The following is a 21,282-nucleotide window of genomic DNA, read 5'->3' as shown; positions in this document are numbered from 1 at the left end:
GTCAGGTACATCTGAAACTAGGCTGTGTTTTGATTCTTGCTTTTGCAGGTAGGACAGGAAAAGACTATTACCTTGTTTAGGGCCTGTGATGGCAGCTAGTGATTACTATTTCAGTTTTCTAAAGTAACAGTTAGATTAAAAGTCCTGCTTATCTAAAGTACTGGGTAAATGCAGGCTAAGAATCTAGCTTAAGTTTAATTTAAACAAAAAAAGTCTTATGATTACTGTTAAAATCTCAAGTTCAGCCACTCCAGGGGTCTGACTTTCAGAAAATATAAAATACCTGTTTTATCTTACAAAGACATTGGCTATAATGGAGGCCGTACAAGGGCTCTGTAATCTTTAAGCACTAAGGCAAAGAAAATGGAGACTAGTAATTCATGAAAGCTTTGGCAAAGCCAGTCCCTCCCAAAGAGTTCAAATAGGAGAAGATCATGTATTTAAGAAAATGAAGCAGCTGACAATGCATGGCTTGTAACTTCATTTTAGGATTTTTGAAAGATTTACAGTCCAGATCCTGGTTTAAGCCTTATACCCGTTTATTAGATGCAAGGACTGCAGTCCAGACATTTCTTGACAAGGATGGAGGAGAATGTCAAGACAGTGATTCAGTGGCTAGTAATCAAAAATCATGCAAGAAAAGTTTAACAGGAGAGTTATGCTGAGCTGTATCAGTCAACAGTGTATGCATTACGGTGACGGTGAGTTCTTTCCGGGCACTTTCCTTTATCTCCTTAATTTCGCTTTGTTGGCTGTATTTTCCAAGTGACCACATTTGATCTGTGTTGATGCTAATAGAAGCAACAAATGTATGATGTTCTTATTGAAATATCCTTTAACTTGATTCTTCACTCATCACAAGAAAATTTGATGCAGTTCATACCCTGCTTAGAGGAAGTACTTTGAAATGGCTGCCTACCTGAGTCTTCAGGCATAAACTTTAAAAAAGGAATACTAGCAAAGTTGTTTTCCCAGACCTGAGATTAAGTAATAACATAGGTTTGTATGTGAGGCTTTAATATTGGATTTACTAAGCTATTTGAATACTGTATGAGGGAAATGATAGTAAACAAACACCCTTCAAACCATAGCTTAAATGGCAAGATAAAATCTCTTCTAAAAGTTACTACTGCACCTTAGTATTAAAAGATTGATTTGCAAACTACACCATTGAAATCACAGTAAGCTAGGCTGTAACATTTAAAAAAAAAAAAAAAAAAATAAAAATCTATTTGCATTGTCTATTGAACTAAAGGTAGTTGGTTTTCACTGCACTAATACATCCTTTCTGACTGAGTATTGCTCACAACGTTATGCTCTTCCAGACTCCTCCATGGAGCTCGCCCACAGTGTGACTTGACAGTTGTGAAGCAGTTGGCACCCTGTGACCGCTCTTTATCCCTCTAACCAGGGTCACAGCCACCCGCTGAGCTCCCCGTCTGCCTTCTGGAGGGACTGGCTTGCTCCTGTGCTTGCGGAGTTGTGGGGGAGGCTGGAGGAACTGCTGGCAGGTTGTGTTAAAATTTGGACTGCTAGCAAGTTGTGCCTTGGAAGCACATTTTTCAAGCTGCAATGACAGTAGTCCCTTAAAAATTTTAAGTTCTTCGGGTGACAATGTTCTTGTAGGGCCATCCCAAATAGGACAGGCAACAGCAGACTTGAAGCCTCTGCCCCATTTGAGCCAGAGCTGCCAAAAACTCGTCTGTAGTGGAGGAGAAGCTACCATGCTTATCTTTAAATGTGTAAAATCTTAATATTCTGGGTCGGTAACAGAGCTGATGGTATTTTAGGTATATTTTTCTGAGTTTATGTGAAAGAGAATGTACATATTATGACACAGTTTCAGAATTCCCCATGCACTTGGCTCAAGTTGATGTAGTGCTCGCAGTAACCAGTGCCAGAGCATAGCTATCAGTGGCTCTAGAACTGAGGCTGTGATTTTTAGCAAGCGCTTTATCCTTGTAGTGAAAAAATAGCCTTTCAGAAATTAAACCAGCCTGAGTAGAGGAGTTCGAGTCTGCAGGGTCTCTGACTGCTGATGTTTGCCAAGTAGTATCTGGCAGTGAGGAGGGAGGACCAGCGTGGCCGATCAGTCAGAGTTGCTGTGTGTGGTCTGTACCTCTTGGTGCCCAACATTTAGGACACGGTGAACTTGCCATTGTATCTTCACTGTTTGGACAGAGCTCTGAGCACGGGGAGAGAGACAGAAGCTATTTGTGACACAGGGCTTCCCATGACTGATCAAGAATACAGTAGGCCTTGCCATAGTTAAAAGGCTTTTGGGTAGGGAACTGTTATGAAAAAAAGCAAGGTCTGCTGCTGCCGATAAGAAGCATCAGTATTAAAATTGCCAGAGATATATGCTCCATGAACTGTATTCCCTTATCCTGATGTAGTTTCTGAGGAAATAAATTGTGGTAGCAGGGAAATCCTCATGCACTAGGGCCTTCCCTGTTAGACTATGTAATTATACAGGTCAGTATTATCTGCCCAAAAAGTGAAACTTTACCATAACATCTTATCCCCCTTCAGTTTCCCAGTAGTTGGAAATACGTGGAAAGAGGAGCAATGGGAGCTGGGCTTTCCTCTTCAATCATGGGTGCTCTCTTTTAGTTCTTTATCCTTGTCCCTGATTGATAGGTCTCAGAAATGAAGAGGGGGTATGACTTGGAGGGACGCAGGGAGCAGAGGATGAGGTCACCTGTGACTGCTGGCTCCTGCAGTATTTTTTTTTCTTTCTTTTTTTTTTTTCTTCCACCAGAATCCCCTGTTTGGTGGGTGGTGGCTCATTGCAGCAGCTCCCAATAGTGGTATTCTTGCTCCCCCTTCTCTTCCATGGCTGTTTGTTGTTCCTGAAAACATAGTTTTCCTCTAAGCAGCATGCTGGATGGCTCTGTGACTTTCAGGGGGCAATCCAGGAAGATACATACTTTCCTCACTTCTCCCTGAGCGAACCAGTGCTTTAGTCAGTGCAGAGCTCACAGCCTGAAAGAAGCTTCCAGTCAGATGCTGTGTTAAATAGATGACGAGAAATAAATGCAGAGTACATCCTTTCAGCTGTACTCACATTGGGAAACAGGAATGTGGGTACCTGTAAATTTGCAGGCTTTAAGAGGGTATGGTGTTAGCTACTTTAAGGCAGAGGGAATACTTTATCTGTGTATCATTTATCCATGTGTGTGTTTGGCTCTTAAAAAAACCAAATACTTTGAACCGCAAAGATGTTTCTGGTAGCATGTATTTGATGCTATCATGAAAATGATGTGATAGAAGCTTTCTATGTTTTTCATTTCCTGTTTCTGATCTATGATGTTAGTTTCAAAGCAGTTACCACATTTTTTGACTTTGTGTTTCTGGAATTCTGTGGTCCCTCTGCTTGCTGCAGATTTTTTTAAATTATTCTTTCTTTCTTTCTCGTCTAATAGCCTCCCCCATAAACCTAAGAGGCGCAAAGTATATTTTATTTGGATGTTTGCATGCATCCATGCGTTTAGACACTGCGCTTCCTATCACCCTCAAGCAAAAATATTACTGATTTCCAAGTGACCAGAAAGAGGTCAGTAAATCAGCACTGTGGATTTTGTATTACAGAGAGTTGTCCTTCATTTGCTCTTGTTTTAGCTTTATAATAGTGTTACCAGGCTCTCATCCTCATCAGAAACTCCAGCAGGCTAGAAACCTACTATGCAGAATCCATTAGAGATGTGGCGTTAGTGGGGTTTTTCCCTGATCGTAGTTTTTCACTGATCACAGCTCAAAATAATTATTCGAAATAGTGTGTCTTTCACTGGTAGGTTTTTTTGAACACTGAGGAAATAAAAAATCACTGCATTAGCCAAATGTTATCTTGTAATCTTTGGAGGCTGAATAACTACATATTTAGACATTGTTTTGAGATGATTATTTTTTTTTAATGCTGCTTCTGAATTGCCTTCTCTTCCCTTCCTTCTCACCTCTTCCCCACAGACCTTGGTTTCTGAGGGATGGAGACAGCACCTGTTTGCAAGGTTTCCCTCCTCTGAAAAGGAAAACTTCCCTTTTAGTTAGTAGCTCTTTGCTTCTGCTTTGTTGTATGTTGAGTGCCAATAGGCGCTAGCTGACTGGAGGAGGCATTTTATCGTATGCAGTCTGTTGAAGTTTGTTTCCACTTGGGCGTTGAAGAGGATGCATAAGATATCATTTCTGCTTTGAAACCCTTCCATGTTGGCAGAGTGGTATATGAAGACCTCTGTTTTAGCAATGACCAACAGAAATTTGATGGAAGTTTTGAGATCTAAAAGCTGTTGGTGACCAAGTCACTACTGCTTTGCTAGTATTAAGTCTGTTTTGATAAGGCTGTGGTGTTACCCTGTGTCGTTAAAGATTAAATGGCAAGTTCTGAAGGAACAGCCAGGTAAGCAGCCACACGAATCACCCTTTATCACTCTCCCGGTTGAGTGACTTTATTCTGTCTGTGAGCGCTCCATCCTTTTATCCACTTGGATGTTAGGAAGATTATACATTCACCTGAGTTAGTGTGAGGTTGCCATAGTCATAATCAGTGGTGATTATTAGTGCTAGGTACAGAGTTAAAACGAGCTTGCTAATGACAATCTCAAACAATATTTTATAGTACTGCAGGAATGTTGTAACCAAGGGAACTATTTAGTGTACAGTTGTTTTGGAAAATAACCTGCTGGCGTCAGGGTTTTTGATAGGTGTTTTATAGCATGACTTATGAACTTACTATGTTTAAAAAAGATCGGAATTATGGTGGTGATAATTTAGTTGTTGTTGTTGTGAATAGTCTTCTGGACGTGACACCATCTGTCTTTAAGTGAAGTTTTTATGGAAAGCTTTTATTTAACCCCTTTGTTTATTATAGGTGATGTTCTTTGTAAGCTACTTTGGTGTTTTTTCTTTGTAATCTTGCTTAGTCTGATTTTGACTAATACGGCTTGCAGTTTACAGATGCACTGTATTTTTGCTTTTGCAGTGATATAGTCATTATTTATTGCTATGTAACATTTCTCAAATTATTACTTTGAAGCATAAACTTTTTACTGTTACCACTTTCAGACAATTATTTGAATAAGTATATTATCTTTTGAATACTTTGGAATGGCATTCTTTGGAGTTCACTGACACTAGTGCTGTCACTAAATATTGTAAGTGTGTAAGTGTTTTCAGGATTTGATCCTCAAAAATAGAATTTGAGAAACGGGAAAAATCCTCCGGTATTTCAACAGATACCAAAGTACTGTTGCATTTGATATATTATTGATGTGCCTTAGCGGTGATCAACTGTGTGTTTATTTATATGTAGATTGTATATTTATAAATTAGATAGTGTTTCCTTAGTGTGACAAACTGTTTCCTGGTAATGTTACTATACTCAATGCAGGGGTTTTTTGGTCTCCATTTAAGTCTTATTAGGCCTTATCTGTGTCTCTTCTCCCCCTCCGCCAACTTAATGTGTGCTAGAGCAACATTAGCTAATCTGTCAGACTGAGCTTTAATTGACATTGTCAAGGGTAAATCCCCTGAAGAACAATTTGTGCTACAGCAGCCTGATAACCCTTAGTCCATATGATCAACTCAACTTCATTAACAATCCCCTTTTTCCAGAATTACAGGGTTTGGGGAGTAGGTGTAGCTGAAAATAAAAAGAATATAAGGGTAGAACAGAAAGTGCTGTTGTTTCCTCAGATTATTGGTGGATTTTTAGAAAACAAAGACTTGTAGGTAAGTCAGTGTGGCTTCTTAAAGGATCGCCGATGGTGGTAGGCTAAACTTCTGCGTTCTTTCTTCAGTCTAACAAAATGCCTGGTTCCACCTTAATGATTAATCATCTTATCTAGTCTAAGTAAATATTTTTGAGTGATACTGAGGCCACTCTGGCATGGTCTGGGTATTATAAGAATCACTTATTATTTTGCATATATTTTGTATTTACTTTGCTGTCTCATACCATAGAACCCAGATCTTATCAACTTAGTATGACATAGTATCTTTATGTTGAATGGTGTTACTAACAGTATTGGAGTTGTTTATTCATGGAGTAACTCTTCTGCATGTAATACAATGACTAGGTAACATGATAGAATTCTAATTATGTATCCAAGAACATCTCTGTTTTCACTTCTTCCTTGATTACTTTCTTTAAAAACTCAAGACATTCCTGTTCGGAGAAGAAACGTTTAACATTTTAGTGGTTTGTTCTGCCACTGACAAAAGCAAATACTCATTTTAAAAGAGAAACATTCGTATTTTCAGTTTAACTTGGAGCTTTGATTATTTTTTGAGGGGGGTTTTTTCTTAGCTTTTGACATATTTACCCAGAAGTTGACATGAGTAGTGTTAAGATGAAAGCTTATGCAAACCTAAACTCTTAAAAGGATGTTTTCCTCCTGATAGTATTGCCAATATGATTAATGTTTTATTTTATTTCCTCACAGTTTTATGTGCTGAAAGAGTGGGCCAGATGACTAAAACATACAATGACATAGATGCTGTTACACGTCTTCTTGAAGAGGCAAGTATCACATCTCTTTAAGGACCCATACAGTATGAGAAAGTAGTACAGAAATTGTATGGTACCACTGCTAAAGACTGTTGGTAGACTGTCCTCCAGTGAGGAGGAATAAGTGCTCTGAGTGTATGTACACTTTATCTCATTGGTAAGGTAAATATTCTTTCTAAGTAAAGGTCATTTGTTTGCCTGAGTCATATGGATTCATTGTGTGTGCTTATTTTTCAGTTGAGGCCATCTAACTTGCTCTTGGCCAAATATCTGCCATAACAAATGAGGAGGAGGAGGGGGCGGAAATCATCTTAAAATGACACGCACTTTTACAGTACATGTAAAGCTAATAGTATCATTGTTGATGGATTTATTCTCTTTTAAAATTAAAAAAAAAAAGTTCACAAATAGTCTTGTATTCATAATTATTATCTCAGATAATATCTTTCCAGAGAAGTGCATAGACACAAAATTAGAAAATACCTAATACTCCATTTGTCGCTAATGGCTGGTTTGGGTTTGGGGTTTTTTTTATACCAGTATTGTGTAAACTGTTATTACTGTGACCCTTGGCGCTCAAGAAGTGGCAAAAAGCAACTGTCAAGCTACGATGCTTATGTTCAATAAATATAATGATAAATTGTCTGACTGAAACTAGCTGCTTTTCTGCAGTAAACTTGAGTAATGGTTTTCCAAATAATGTTTATGAGGAGTTCTTTAGGAGAAAACTGTTACAATTGTATTAGTTCACGGCTGAGTGTAATTTAATCCTTAATATTTATTTGCTTGCTTATTGCAATAGCGATGTCAAAAATGGGGTCTGTCTAGCCAAGATACATTGAGTGGTCTGTTCTTCCTCTAATTCTGCAAGGAAACCAACGTGGGATTGCTCACATCTCCCACCTGTGCCTGATACACCTGATCACAGTACAAAGTCCTGCATTTTGTGCTTTGAGCTGAACTTGTTTAAAGAATGCTCTATGAAATATCAGTTAAAATTGATGCTTTACCTAAAAGACTTGTCCTGGTATAATCCATTAACTTGTAGCAACAGTCTGTTTGTTGCCTGTTTGTCTCCTGTTCCCTTTGTCTTATTTGGCTGAGGTTTACTTGCATTTGTTTCCATGGCTCCTTCTAGTGATAATGCAGCATTCTGCCAAACTGTTTCTTCTCCTGAGTCCATGTAGTCAAATGTCTGTAGATCAAGAAATCCACAGTCATGGGAGCAGTGCTAGAAGGATTTGCTGAGCCAGTGTCTTAAAGCTTCTGGTGTACTTCCCAATCAGGATGATAGCAAAGGAAAGAGGGGGGAGCATGTGATAGGTGAACCTTTAATAAAACAAATACTTTCAGTGAGCTTTTTCATTTTATTTGGCCACCATTCACTCTATTCCTAGGCAGACGTGCACTTACAGCTCCTTTCTCTGTTCTCCAAATGATGGTTACTACAAGAGATTATGTCCGTTTGCAGAACTTAAGGTGTAACTCCTCCTGCTACCTGCAAACACACGAGCAAGGAAAAAACCCCAGAGCTACCGTTTGTTTGTCCTTCTTGTTGGCAAGCTTCAAATGATTGTATTATGAAGTTGGCAGGGTGCAAGGCGCAGCATTTTGAGGGGGGAGATAGGAAAGATAAGTTCTCAAAACAACACATGTGCAGATATTTTGAAAATCTGAGCCCTGTTGCCCTGAAACTAAGCAAAGGGTATGACACCAGGCCTACCTGGGTATGTGGCAAGAGTAGGAGCAGATTCCTCCATGAACCTGCTTTCCCATCCCTTTCTAATAATAGTGTAAATGTGTACTTTTTTTTTTTTACACATTGCTGTAATAAATCTGTTCCTTGTCACTGTGGGTAAGAGGCCTGACTACAAACTGAGATTTAGAGCTGAACTGCTAAAAATTGTTAAGGAAGTCTAAGGAGGTTAATTGAAGAGCCTGGAAATACACTTACATTCCTCAAATTTGAGGTTAGAAACCTTGCTGCTAGATAGCTCTTCCTCTGTAGAGTCAAAGCTGCAGGAATATATTTTTTTTTTCACTTTGTATTTATAAAGTGAGTGAAATTACTGAACAATAAGTTGGCTTGATATGTAAACCAAACTTTTTTTGATAACTTTGTGGGAGCTATTGTTCTGAAAGGTTGTACATAAGATTATATAAAGATTTTATGGCTAGCTAATGCCAGTAGCTTTCAATGCAAATACAAACCTGACCTTCAGAAACCATTTGGAAAATGCTATTAGTAGATAACAGCAGTGATCAATAACCTCTCTTTTTATTTACTGATTATTACATAGCTTCCTTTTTTTCCACTATGAAAACCTCTTCATTCGAATTCATTGACTTCAGACTCGTGTGATCAATAGTTGTAGGTTTTGTAGGGTTTGTTATTAGTATACATATGACATAAGGTAGCTTTAGTCATAAAATCTGGATGGCTGTCAGGGGTGGTAAATAAGCCTCAAATTTTCAGTAACAGGGAGAAAGCTCTTCCTCAAATGGTGTTGAACTAAAGGTAAGTGGGAGTTAACATCATTTTCCCACTATTTTAAAGATCCTGAGTTGAATAAGAAAATTATAAATAGAAGTGCTTAAATAATGGCACAAAGTTTTATGCAGTTTATCATCCTCTCCCAGGCAGATTACAACCCCGTGTCTCAGCTTTGCAGAAGCTGAGACATGTATAGGTACATGTCATCAACAGGATAAGCTTCTAGTTTTTATTGGTACATGTGAACTGTCTAGACAGGTTATTTCCAATTCTGTGCTCATAGAGGAGGGGGAAGAAGGGGCCAAGCATGGCATGAGAGTAACTACTTAATGTAGATTTGGGCATCTGCAAAAAGAAAAGGGATAGGACTCGGTTTTATACAAAAGCACTGATGGATGTGTATACACAAAGAAGATGGGAGGTGAACATTCGTTGTGGTGGAACTGGCTTCTGCACAGCTTGCTGCCTTTTATTTCTGGGTGGAGCAAGTGGAAACTGAAAAATGCTTTGAAATGCCGAAGTTCTTTGTTATTTTTAGTGTGCTCCTGAGTTCTTTAAAATGTAACCTCTAAAGCTCTGTGTCTGCATTCTGCAGATTGTATAACAAGGTGATGGAATAGTTTCCCTCAGTAGTTTCTCAAACAAAGCTGTAACAGAGAACCAGATCTGGTTGGTTTACTGTAGACCTTTTGTTTTACTTATGTTGTTTTACTGTAGACCTTGAAGCTGTGCTTTCATGTGTATGGTTTGGTAACTCTGTATGGGTCAGTCTTTTCTGAATAATGTGGGTGTAACATAAGCAGGTATAGAAAAAGAAAATCGGCAAAAAACGAACCAAACAAACCCTCAGAGAATGAAAAATTATTTTTATTGTTCAAATACTTGTTCCTTCCCTTTCATGACAACTTTACTCTCCCTCTGATCCTTTGGTGAATAAAATATTTGAAATTAGCTTTCTTTTCTTAATGCTTCACAGAAAGAACGGGACTTAGAATTAGCTGCTCGGATTGGCCAGTCACTGTTAAAAAAGAATAAATCACTGACAGAAAGAAATGAGTTCCTGGAGGAGCAAGTAGAACACATCAGGGAAGAGGTAAGATTTTTATGCCTGAGTGCTGTATCTGCAGTGATGGGGAGAATTTTCCTTCTAGCTTCACTTTGCCCATACTTAATTTTCTGGGGCAGCAGGTCCATATCAGGTCAGTCTGTGTTGCACCAGTTTGGTCAGCCATTTTTATAGCATGTACGCTTTTAGAAGTGTGATCAAAAAAGTAATTTGACCTGTTGGTTCAAATCAGGTGATTTGAGGAAAAAAACAACCCTCAAGCCATTGAATTTTGCTCTGCCTCAGATCTCATTTTCCTCTGAAACTGGCTGCTCTTTTTGTTTTGAATCACTATACCCACTGTTTTCTTCTGCCTATTTTGTCCTTGTTCCCCTGCTTTATGCATAATTCCCCTCTGTTTTGATTATCTCACTAATCACTCTTTCCCTTCTCCTACCTCCCTTTGTGTGCAGCTCGCTCTCCTTGTTTCTTCCCTGAATCTTTCTCAGTCCTCACTTGTTTCTTCCTCAACAACTGATGCTTAATTGCTTTTCTATTCGTACCTGAGTTAAATTTTGGCTCTTAGAACATAATGTTTGAATGCTGGAAGTGCTTCCCTTTGCTTCTCAAACTGAATATGATATAGGTATCACATATAAGGTAAATCACTTTTTGTATTTGTGGAGGTTTCACTAGTGTGTGCTCACCAGTCATATGTATTCTACTTTTTCCAAGCTGGGCCAACTTCATACACTTGTGTCAAGTTTCCATTGTTCAGATGGGTTAGACTGTATTTTAATGACTGGTAATTTTTAGTCAAAGTATGTATGAAATTGTCAATGTTAGGAAGCATTGGGTTATATTGGGAGGCAAAGGGTTATAGGCTGAGAATTGCTACCCTCTATATAGATTGCTAAGATTTTACAGCTTCTCGTGATTTTGCTGTATCTCTTTCCAGTGAACTGTGATAGAATCCGTTGAAGCATGCTGCAGTACGTCCATTTGTCCGAGTTTGATGGCAGTAATATTTTTTTTAATGTTTGATGAGCACGTTTAGAATGTAATATGACGGTGCATATGTTTCTCAATTCATAGAATTGTAGAGTAGTTCAGGTTGGAAGGGACCTTTAGAGGTCATGTAGTCCAGCCCCCTGCAGGGAGCTGGGATGTCTTTAGCTGGATCAGATTGCTCAGAGCCCTGTCCAGCCTGACCTGAATGTTTCCAGGGATGAGGCATCTACCACCTCTCTGGGCATCCTGTGCCAGTGTTTCACCACCCTCACTGTAAAAAATCTCTTACTTATATCTAGTCTGAAACTACCCTCTTTTAGTTTAAAACCATTACCTCTTGTCCTATTGCAACAGGCCCTGTTAAAAAGTCTGTCTCCATCTTTCTTATAAACCTGCTTTGAGTATTGAAAGGCTGCTATAAAGCCTCCCTGGAGCCTTCTCTCCTCCAGGCTGAACAACCCCAACTCTCTCGGCCTTTCTTTGTAGGAGAGGTGCTCCAGCCCCCTGATCATTTTTTTGTCCCTTCTCTGGACCCTGTCCGACAGGTCTGTGTCTTTATTGTACTGAGGACCCCAGAGCTGGATGCTGAGCAGAGGGGCAGAACCACCTCCCGTGACCCGCTGGCCACACTTCTTTTGATGCAGCCCAGGATATGGGTGGCTTTCTAGGCTGCGAGTGCATATACTGGTGTGATCTATAAGATATACCAGAAGACTTAACATTGTTTCAAGTGACACCTTATGTCTTCAAGATACCATTGAATTTTAATCAAATATTTATACAGTTGCTATTTCTTACTGTATTTGGATGCTATAGTTACTGGCAGATTCTTGATAGATGTATCTTGGGTGGAACCACACAGGTTGCTTTAAAAGAGTTCTTTATCTGTTAACTACAAGTGTCACTGAACTCCAACTTACTGAGTTAGGTGCAAATGCTGTTTCTCCTTTTCTGGGACAGTGACCTTGGTTTGTGAGTCTCGTCCATATGTAGCTTTGAGCAAGAGAGAGAGAAATGATTATAGGGTAAGCAGGGGAGCAATGAACCACGGTGGATTAAAAACTTAAAGAAAGGCTCCTAATAAAACTGCTCAGGGGTATGAGGTATTGAATTATTTCTGAGATGGGCTGATGTATAAAGCATGGATGGAGGGATCCCAGATGTATGAGAAATGGTGGTGGAGCACACACATAGAAATAATATCCTTTGGTGTGGCCTAACCTATTTTGCAAGGAGAACTAGTTCTCTTCTGTCACAGAGAAGTGCTGTTGCCTGCGGCCTGAGTTCCATCATGTGGCAAGCTTATTTATTTGTGCGTTGGTCGATATGGCGTTTACTAGGCATGTACATGCTGACTGGGCAGGGCAGTGCCTTCACACCATACATCCAGAATGGAAGATTTGATTGAGGAGGGTGGAGGACAGGGATGGGCTGCCTCTGTCCAGGTCTATTTTTATTTAGAGGGACTCAGGAGCAGCATTAGGAAAAGTGCTAACAGAAATAAGCCTCTTACCAGGTGGCTTGATGTGTTAGGCCATATGTTCTGTCAACACCCATCTTTCACACTGTCATTTTGACTCCTTCAGAAATTGATGCTTTTGAGGCAGAGCTCATCAGGCTTTAAAGTCATGACACTGTTGAAAATCTGTCTTTAGTAAGTTTCAGATTTTCCATTAATGCTGAATTTTGAGTATTTGAACAGCATGTTAACTAAGACAGTTGTCTTTAAGGGCAAGAGATAAGAGAATTTATTTGGTACTTTATTTAAATTCTGTGAAACCTGCCTAAAAATGGTTTGTCTGGGAGATCGGTGGTTTCTGTAATATATAGACAAGTTCTTTCTGGTGTGTGGTATAAGGTTAAGGTTTTATTGGTATATGTATCATGGCACGAATAATTTAGCTTTACATCTCTTTCACCTACCAAACTTGTCCTGACAAAACCTTCTGGCCATTCCATTAAGTAGCTCAAGTTTTTCCTGCATCCATGTAACATGCCATGTTCATAGGTACATATCAAAGTAATACAGACCTCTGCAAAACACATTAGATTCTTGGTTTTGTCTTTTGAATTTCAATTGTTAGGTGCTGCTTAGGTTTAGGAAGGGGCTGTGATCATGTTCAATAAAAACCGATGGAACTGAGATTTTTCCTGTAGTGCATGAGAAAATAAAAATTGGGTGCACTGAAGCAAGCCCTATTCTGCGTGCACAGACACTTTAGCCTCAGTTTACTGTTTCAGAAATATGTACTAAAAGTGTAAACATTATTTTGATAAAACTTTCTTAATTGTAAATTGTTTCAGTTACACAGATGGCTGTCTGCCTTTTCAGCAGCAGAAGTGTAGTTCCCATGTACAGTGTGTCTACGTGCTGTTGTATTACCATGTTCAGTAAGAATGCTGCAGCTCCAGTCTCAAGATGTGTCCCTTTTTGCTGGGATTACCTACAGTTTAATGTTGTCTCCTTTGAAATTAGAGCTTATAGAATCACAGAATGGTAGGAGTTGGAAGGGTCCTCTGGAGATCATCTGGTCCAACCCCCCTGCCAAAGCAGGCTCACTTACAGCAGGTCACACAGGAACACGTCCAGATGGGTTTTGAATATCTCCAGAGAAGGAGGCTCCACAGCCCCCCTGGGCAGCCTGTTCCAGTGCTCTGTCACCCTCAAAGTAAAGAAGATTTTCCTCATGTTCAGGCAGAACTTCCTGTGTTCCAGTTTGTGCCCATTGCCCCTTGTACTGTTGCTGGGCGCCACTGAGAAGAGCCTGGCCCCATCCTCTTGGGCATCCGCCCTTTCAGACTTGGTATCAAAGCAATGTAAACTGTCACAATGTGAACTGTGTTTGGAATGGAGTAGGTTGTTAGGTTTTAGCTTCTCCTAATCTTTCTAAATTTCCCAGTTTATGCTTCTTTTTTCCTATTCAGATTTTGTGTTGTGTTTCTGAAGCTAAAAAGGCAGCGCTTCAAACACAGTGTTGGTTCTCAGATAACACCACCTCAAACCTATGGTAACATCTGAGTAATACAGCCCTCCAGTCCTGTTATTCTAGTTCCAGGTCACGTATTGGAGTTTGTGTTTTGGCGATAGCTGGTTTTAAAGTCCAGGTTTGCTTTTGTTTTGTGTAAAGTGAGAGGAAAGGAAAAGCTGAATTACAATCTGGAATGGTGGAAGGCCACCCTTTCTGGCTGCTCACCCTCCTTTGGAGAATTGAAATGCTTGGAGATGGCAGTAAAAATAGTGTCCTCAGTCTTTTTCAATTTATAGGGAAAAAAGTGTAGCAAAAGCTGGAGATGATCTAGTGCTCACCAACAGTGTCTGAATCCTTGTTTCTTAGAGGCTGAGCCATAACAATAAATTGATATTTTTGGCTCAGCTTTTTAGCTCTTCCTGAAACAAGGAGAGTGAACCTTCCAAAATTAATGTACAGATTTTGTTTCATGTTTTTCTAAAATGTGGTTGGTTGGCAGATTTTTTCCCTTGCCTTTTAGAACCCATTTCTCGGGAGGACTTGGTGCCTTAACACATCTGATTACACAGAATAGCCTTAGCAAAGTAAATGACCTTGTTTGCTTAAAATTCTGCACAGTTTAAGGGCTTTATTGCATTGAGTCTCCTTTTTGTTTGATGAAAATGCAGCTTAAATCTATTTTATTGATATTCTCTGGGGTTTTTGGACAGTAATAACTACAAATATAAATATGCCTGCAATACAAAAAGCAGAAGTCTAATAAAAACAAACGTGCTCTGCAATTTGTGCATTGGAAAGTGAAAACTGAGGGCCAAGTCTTGCAGTGCAAGTGAGCAGATCTGTCAGATCAGTTATGCTGTTTATAGCTGTGCAAGCCAATAGAAATGAACCTCTTGCCACCGAGGTCTTAAATTGCAGCTGTAAACTGGTATAAGTGCTACTGTGTAACCAGGCTTATAGCCCTTTTCTTGGAGAACTGCAATACAAATTAACCAAGATTAAGTTTGTGGAGCTCACAATTACAGAATATCTTAAGCACCCAATATTGATGTTTTGTTCCTTTTTGATCGTGTAGGTACTGAGTATGGGACTCCCACATACTACTTTAGTAGACTCATGTTTCAGTCATCAAAAGCCCAAACTACAGCCAGAAGCTGACTGCAGCCTCCACTGTTGCAGCAACCTCAGAAAGGCAGCATGCCACTGTGTGGTGGTGTTCTGCAGCTCAACAGGCAATTGAGTCCCAGATGTGACCTTACTACTCAAGCATTTTAGAAATTTTAACTAAAGTCACTTGGAGAGGAAGAAGTGTCTGTATCTGAGGTCTGCAAGGTCTGTATCCAAGCCAGAAGGTGACAGTCATCACGTAAAATAGATAAAAGTGATGTTTCACTTGATTGTGCCACAGTAGGTTCTTGCAGTGTCATTGCAATATATCAATTTCTGTGGATATGAATCTAGACTAATGCAATAATGAATCGGGATTGCTCATCTGAAAGAAGGTAAAAGAGAAACATGTCTAATAGCAGTGTCTAATTGCATTTTTGAACTTCTGAAAAAGAATATTTAATGGTTAGTTTAAAAGGTACAGTTTTCCTTCTTTCTAAGAAATAGAGGAACTGGTTCTGATCTGATCCAGTCTTGGCCTTTTGATTTAGTCTGAAGGTGATGCTTGGAGGACGAATAACTAGCTAATTTGTAGTGGTTTTACTTAAGAATGCGTCTAGAAAACAGACTTGCTGATCTTTCCTTGTGCAGGTTTCTCAGCTGAGGCATGAGCTCTCCATGAAAGATGAGCTGCTCCAGTTCTATACCAGTGCTGCTGAAGAAAGTGAGCCAGAGTCCATCTGTTCCACCCCGTGAGTTAATCAATCTACAACACTGAACATTCATCTAGTACTAACTAAGCATGGGTAGTTTGGACAATTCAATAGCTTTGAAAAGTAGTAAAATTATGCCTTTATCAACTGGAACTATAAATGGGACTCTGAACTTGGTGCATGGCACCAGCTGGAAGGATTTGCATTGGACCAGCTGTCTGTGTGGGTGCCAGTAAGAGTCAGGAGGGGAGAGTACATAGGGAGGCTGCTGACGCAGCGCTGTAACTTTCAGAGGAACTAGGTCACTGGTGGTGAGGCAGACACACGTCCCACTTATGGTACCCCACTACACCACATACCTTTACATGCTGTGCTGGAATGTGTGTGACCTTTGCCCTTCAAGGACCTGAAGGCACTATGGAAAAATTCCAAGCAGAAGGAAGGAAATAAAGGGTGGCTTATAGCATGGGTTCCAGGCAATTAGCTGGCTGAACAGCATCGCAGGCTCTGAGGGGCTGTCTGCCCTTGCTTGCAGAGTTATTGCTGCATTCTGGTGAAGCATGTGCAGCATTAACCAGGAAGCTATTGTGTTGCTCCCTGTAGCAAGGTGGTTTCCTTTCTCTTAGCCTTGGCTGCATAACTTTTCTATAGGAAATGTGTGGAATAATAAATAGATTTTTAAAATGTTCTCTTTTAAAAATCCTTGCAAATGTGTTGCTGTCCAAACATACTGGCATGAACAAGCTGTATTTCATGTTGCTCTGGCTAGGTTTGAGACCTTTGTTCAGTCTGTCTTAAAAATTAGTTAAAACTGTTGGTTTTTTTACAAGGCTGAAGAGGAATGAATCTTCCTCCTCTGTCCAGAACTACTTTCATTTGGATTCTCTTCAGAAGAAACTCAAGGACCTTGAAGAGGAGAATGTTGTACTTAGATCTGAGGTGAAATTGCTCCCTTTGTGTTTTGCTTAATACAGTTGTTCATTTAATGCCAGAACACAGGTATTGAGAAGTGTGTATTAAAAGTTGAGAGAATCTAATTAAGAGTATATAATTCCACATGTGACACAGATCTTTTTGTAGTTGTTTAATCACCATTCTTTATCCTTCTAAATGAAGGAAAGGCTGAAACATGGAAGCTACATGAAGCTATATGCAAAGCAGTTTCCTAGCCAAAAGCATATGCAGGAACATGGGCAGGTTTTGTAGTCCAGCATTGCACTTTGAAACAGGTCTTAAAGGGGCTGTCCTGGTAGATATGGGTGACTATAGCTGCAGATCTGAAGTTTGTAGGCTGGCATGGTCTCTCTGGTACAAATTCAGTGTTTGTCAAAATAAAAATTGCTAGCCTAAATTTGCATTAAATATATTCAATTTGTATTTCAAGTCAGACTGTTAAGTTGAATGTGTTTTTCTTGTCCTTTATTTCTGATAATATTCCATGTTTCACAAATGACACAGGTTTTAAAAGTTTATTTACTGTTCCCTGTCTGTCAGAAATAATACTTCATAATTTAATAGCCTATGAATGATTTTATATTTCAGTGCAACTTTTAAACTTTGGGGGCATGTTACCGTTTTGTGAACACGAAGCAGAGTATAGCAGAAGAAATACTTTGAGCTAAGAATGAATGTATGAATACAGAGTATCGTTACCACTTTCTACTGCAAATGCAGGGCCCATTGCAAATAGGTAGCGTCACCTCTTTGGAGAAGACACCACATAATGGAGAGTGCTGTACACTTCATTGAGAAGTCACGCAAGGAAGATGAGCCATAGATGGTTTGAGAATAATGAAGGTGGGATTAGAACTGAGAGCTCCACTGCGTCAGGAGCTGATAGGAGAACCCCACGTAGCACTGTCTTCCCTTCCAGGGAGATGCAGTCTGTGACAGCAAGGCACAGGATGGAGCCAAACTTGAAACCTAAGAGCTATGCAGTTCTCTACAGATGCAGTCTGTGGGTGTCTGTGCATGCCCCCAGCATTTGGAATAGGTTACAGACCCACTGAGGTGGTGCCAGACAGAACCAGCTGGGTGTAGCCACGCTCCTCTTGGCACTTGTAGTATCGGAGCGGAAAAGACAAAGCAAGGAAGGAGGTAGCACTAAGGTTTTATGTGGGATATATGGTTACAGTGCCAGAACTTTTCAAACACTATCTGAATGTTTTTTATATACTTGGATGTTTAATTTAGTTATTTAAACCAAGCATTTAACCAGTTTGTGATGATGTATAGCTTCGTTCAGGTGATCGGATCAAGCTCTGCATACTAGTCTTTGTATGTTCAGGGCTCTTTTTTTATTTTTAGTACAAGATACACAAGTGACATCTAGTGGGGATATGGTGATAATGATGCAAGTTTCTCTGTACAGTAATGTCTCTGCTGAATGTTCACCTGGCCCCTTTTTTCCAGAACATGAAGGAGGGCAGGCAAAAACTGTAGTTTCTCACTGTCTTCCTGGAGGAGTGGTTAGAAAAGCTTGTCTCTCTGAAGCAGATGGAAATGCAGCAAAAGACTGGGCAAAGAGCAAATGTGCTAATGTAGCATATTTGATGTGGATTTCTTGAATAGGCCTGTCAGCTGAAGACTGAAACAATTACTTACGAAGAGAAGGAACAACAGCTTGTCAACGACTGTGTAAAAGAGCTAAGTATGTCCCTATTTCTTTTCACTTCTCATTCGAGATAGTTCAGTTAAAAGAAAACAAACAAACAAACAAAAAACCAGCTGAGCTAGATCAATCAGTCATGCTCTTCTGTGGTACTTATTTTCCTTATATAAATGGTGAGGAGAAGATTTCTGGGTGAAATTTCACAGCAGAAAATTCTGGCTGTAAGCTAAATCTTTCTCAGTTGCAAAATAGTTTTGCATTGAAAATGTTAGTGTTAAGGGAAAGTATCATCTCCTTTGCAGCATGAGTACTTTGTGTCTTTCTGGTTTTGTGTCCTACTGTTGTTTTTCTAAAATACTTTGCTGTGTGTTGGGGCAGGAGTCTGCTGAATCAAGTGATGTTCCAAAAGAACATCCTCCTGCTTACTTTTCTGCTTTTGTGTTTGTGATGTTAATTGTAATCACTTGTCTTAAAGGGGATGCAAACATCCAGATTGCCAATATCTCCGAAGAGTTAGCAAAGAAAACTGAAGATGCTGCCCGACAGCAAGAAGAAATCACCCATCTGCTCTCTCAGATAGTCGATCTACAGAAAAAGGCAAAAGCTGTAAGGAATCCAGTTGCAAGACCACTGTTGCAATTTGCTACTATTGTAGCTGGAAGACAAGTTACAGTCTTCTGTATACTAGAGCCTAAAGGAAATTTTCCACCCTCCTTATCTGGGTGACCTTGTTTGATGTTTAATGTATAGTATACTTGACTAGAAAGCATCAGTTTATTAAAAGATGCATATAGATCAAATACAACAGTTAAATTTGTTTTAAATATTAGGTGTGAAATTCTTCACTGAACTTTAAGACTACAATAAGACAAGAATGTCAGTGCAAGTATTTCAGTGAGCACATACTCGTTTGCCCTGCTAAATGAACCTCCAAGACCCTAAAACAAAGACTGATGCTGGGTGTTCTTGTGTTAACATTTTAAATGTTAAACTAACATGCGTGGACTGATACTGCTGCAGAGGGGGTTTTGGGAAAAGGTAGAATTTTCCTACTTACCTGTATTGTAGGATACAAACATCATCATAGGATGAAACATCACAGTATTTCTAACATTTTTTGGCATATTTTAGTGTGCAGTTGAAAATGAGGAACTTGTGCAGCATTTGGGAGCAGCTAAAGATGCCCAGAGACAGCTTACAGCAGAGGTGAGTACATTACTTAGTATTAAAATAATTTAATAGTAGGACAATGGCTCTTCTCTTTACCATGAATGTTTTAGTCTAAGCTGGATCAGAAGTATTAAATAATTTTCCCTATGTATATGGAATGAAGGAACATATATGTTCCTGATAGAGTTCAAAACCTTTTCCTTCCTCTTCTCTCCTCCAACTGGCACACCTTTTGAAAAACTGAGGGTTATGGGCTATTTAGGAACCCCTTTACAGCTTGACTTCTGTAGGCTGGTAGTTTAAGTCTATTTTCAATAATGAGGTAACATGGAAGAGCTCATTCGTACTGTTATTTGTTCAGTGAATAAAATAAACTAAAAGCAGTCCAGGATTGCTGGCTGTCTTCTGTGTGCTATGTTCACATGAACAAAATGGACAAAATAGAATTAATAAAGCTTGATTCCCTTAGGATGTGTCTTGTACTTGGACTACTTGGTGTTGAATGCGCATAGAAGCTTTTCCTGCTGATGGGCATTTTGTATGTGTGGTGCTTCACAGATATTGAGCTCATGCTTCTCCATCCCTGTCTTAGGAAAGACATTAACAAGATCTCTGTTTCTAAGCCAAGTAGCTTACTTTTATGAAACTTGTAGGAATGTGGTATTTCAGACTTCTGCCCCTTTACCAAACTTGGTTGAAGTGGCTGATGAACTCAAAAACTATGAGGGTCACAGACATCTGCAGACAGAGTGATTACATAAGATATATTTCCTGAGGAAGCCAAGATGAAAATCAGTCATAGTCTTGGGCTGTTCACGGTTATATGTGTATATGTGTATGTATCTTGAGTCTTGGTTTTAAAATTCTTAAGTCCTTTGGAACACTGTGAAATGTCTTGTCATTTTCCCATGCTGTTTGCCACTGTTGTCATCATGGCAGTAATCAGGCATTTACCTGATCGGACTAAAGATGCTTTTAGCTCTGTATCTTCTCCTTGAAAGTGGCTTCATGTAGGTACGTAGGGTAGGAAATGGAGCAAGCAGTTCCTTTCCACTTTGTGGCCTCCCCCTGCCTTCCCATTACTAATCCATGTTATTAATGATTTTCAGTTATATTCACTTGTTGGAGTTCACTGCCTTCAAGGTGGTATATTCTTCCCTACATCATTACCCTTTACCAGTGTTAAAAGAATTTGCAGGCTTTTTGTGATGATAGTGCAGCGCCTAAGCTCTTGGACTGATTTTTTATGTGTTACAGTTGCGAGAGCTGGAAGACAAGTATGCAGAGTGCATGGAAATGCTTCATGAGGCTCAAGAAGAGCTGAAAAACCTTAGGAACAAGACTATGCCAAATGCCATATCACGTCGGTACCACTCTCTTGGTCTCTTCCCTATGGTAAGCAGATTTAAGAAGAAAACTCTGCATACACGAGAAAACAACCAACCAAAGGAAATGTGTTTGCATCTGACTTACAGCTTCCGGGATAGGATGCTAGGCCAGGCGAGCATGGGTGAAATGTGTATTTATGTACTGTTAAAGGATAACCTGAGTGAACAATTTTGCATACCTGGTTCTGAAACAGTGGTGCTGTGCAGTTACTTGGTTTTGCTGCAGTATTATATACTACCTGCAGTTAGCTGTGCTTATGCTGTGAATCTTT

General features: G+C 39.6%; 1 protein-coding gene across 5 annotated transcripts in view; it reads left to right on the top strand.

Moving 5' to 3' along the window:
- The window catches only part of TRAK1 (trafficking kinesin protein 1), a 108,734-nt gene that overhangs the window by 64,377 nt on the left and 23,075 nt on the right, over positions 1 to 21,282 (top strand). For 3 of the 5 annotated variants that reach the window (XM_086467753.1, XM_086467754.1, XM_086467756.1), the window contains 8 exons: positions 6,438 to 6,514; positions 9,973 to 10,089; positions 15,780 to 15,880; positions 16,672 to 16,780; positions 18,413 to 18,491; positions 18,928 to 19,058; positions 19,584 to 19,658; positions 20,880 to 21,017. In XM_086467753.1, coding sequence (XP_086323879.1) covers positions 6,438 to 6,514; positions 9,973 to 10,089; positions 15,780 to 15,880; positions 16,672 to 16,780; positions 18,413 to 18,491; positions 18,928 to 19,058; positions 19,584 to 19,658; positions 20,880 to 21,017 — 827 coding nt within the window. Of the gene's footprint in view, positions 1 to 6,437; positions 6,515 to 9,972; positions 10,090 to 15,779; positions 15,881 to 16,671; positions 16,781 to 18,412; positions 18,492 to 18,927; positions 19,059 to 19,583; positions 19,659 to 20,879; positions 21,018 to 21,282 lie in introns of those variants that run through there. The other 2 variants (XM_086467757.1, XM_086467755.1) reach the window with 2 other exon arrangements.

Source organism: Leptosomus discolor, chromosome 7, assembly GCF_034619465.1.
Source record: "Leptosomus discolor isolate bLepDis1 chromosome 7, bLepDis1.hap2, whole genome shotgun sequence".
Taxonomy (NCBI): Eukaryota; Metazoa; Chordata; class Aves; order Leptosomiformes; family Leptosomidae; genus Leptosomus; species Leptosomus discolor.
The sequence above is the reverse complement of the archived record's forward strand: the minus strand, read 5'-3'. Positions and strand labels throughout refer to the sequence as shown.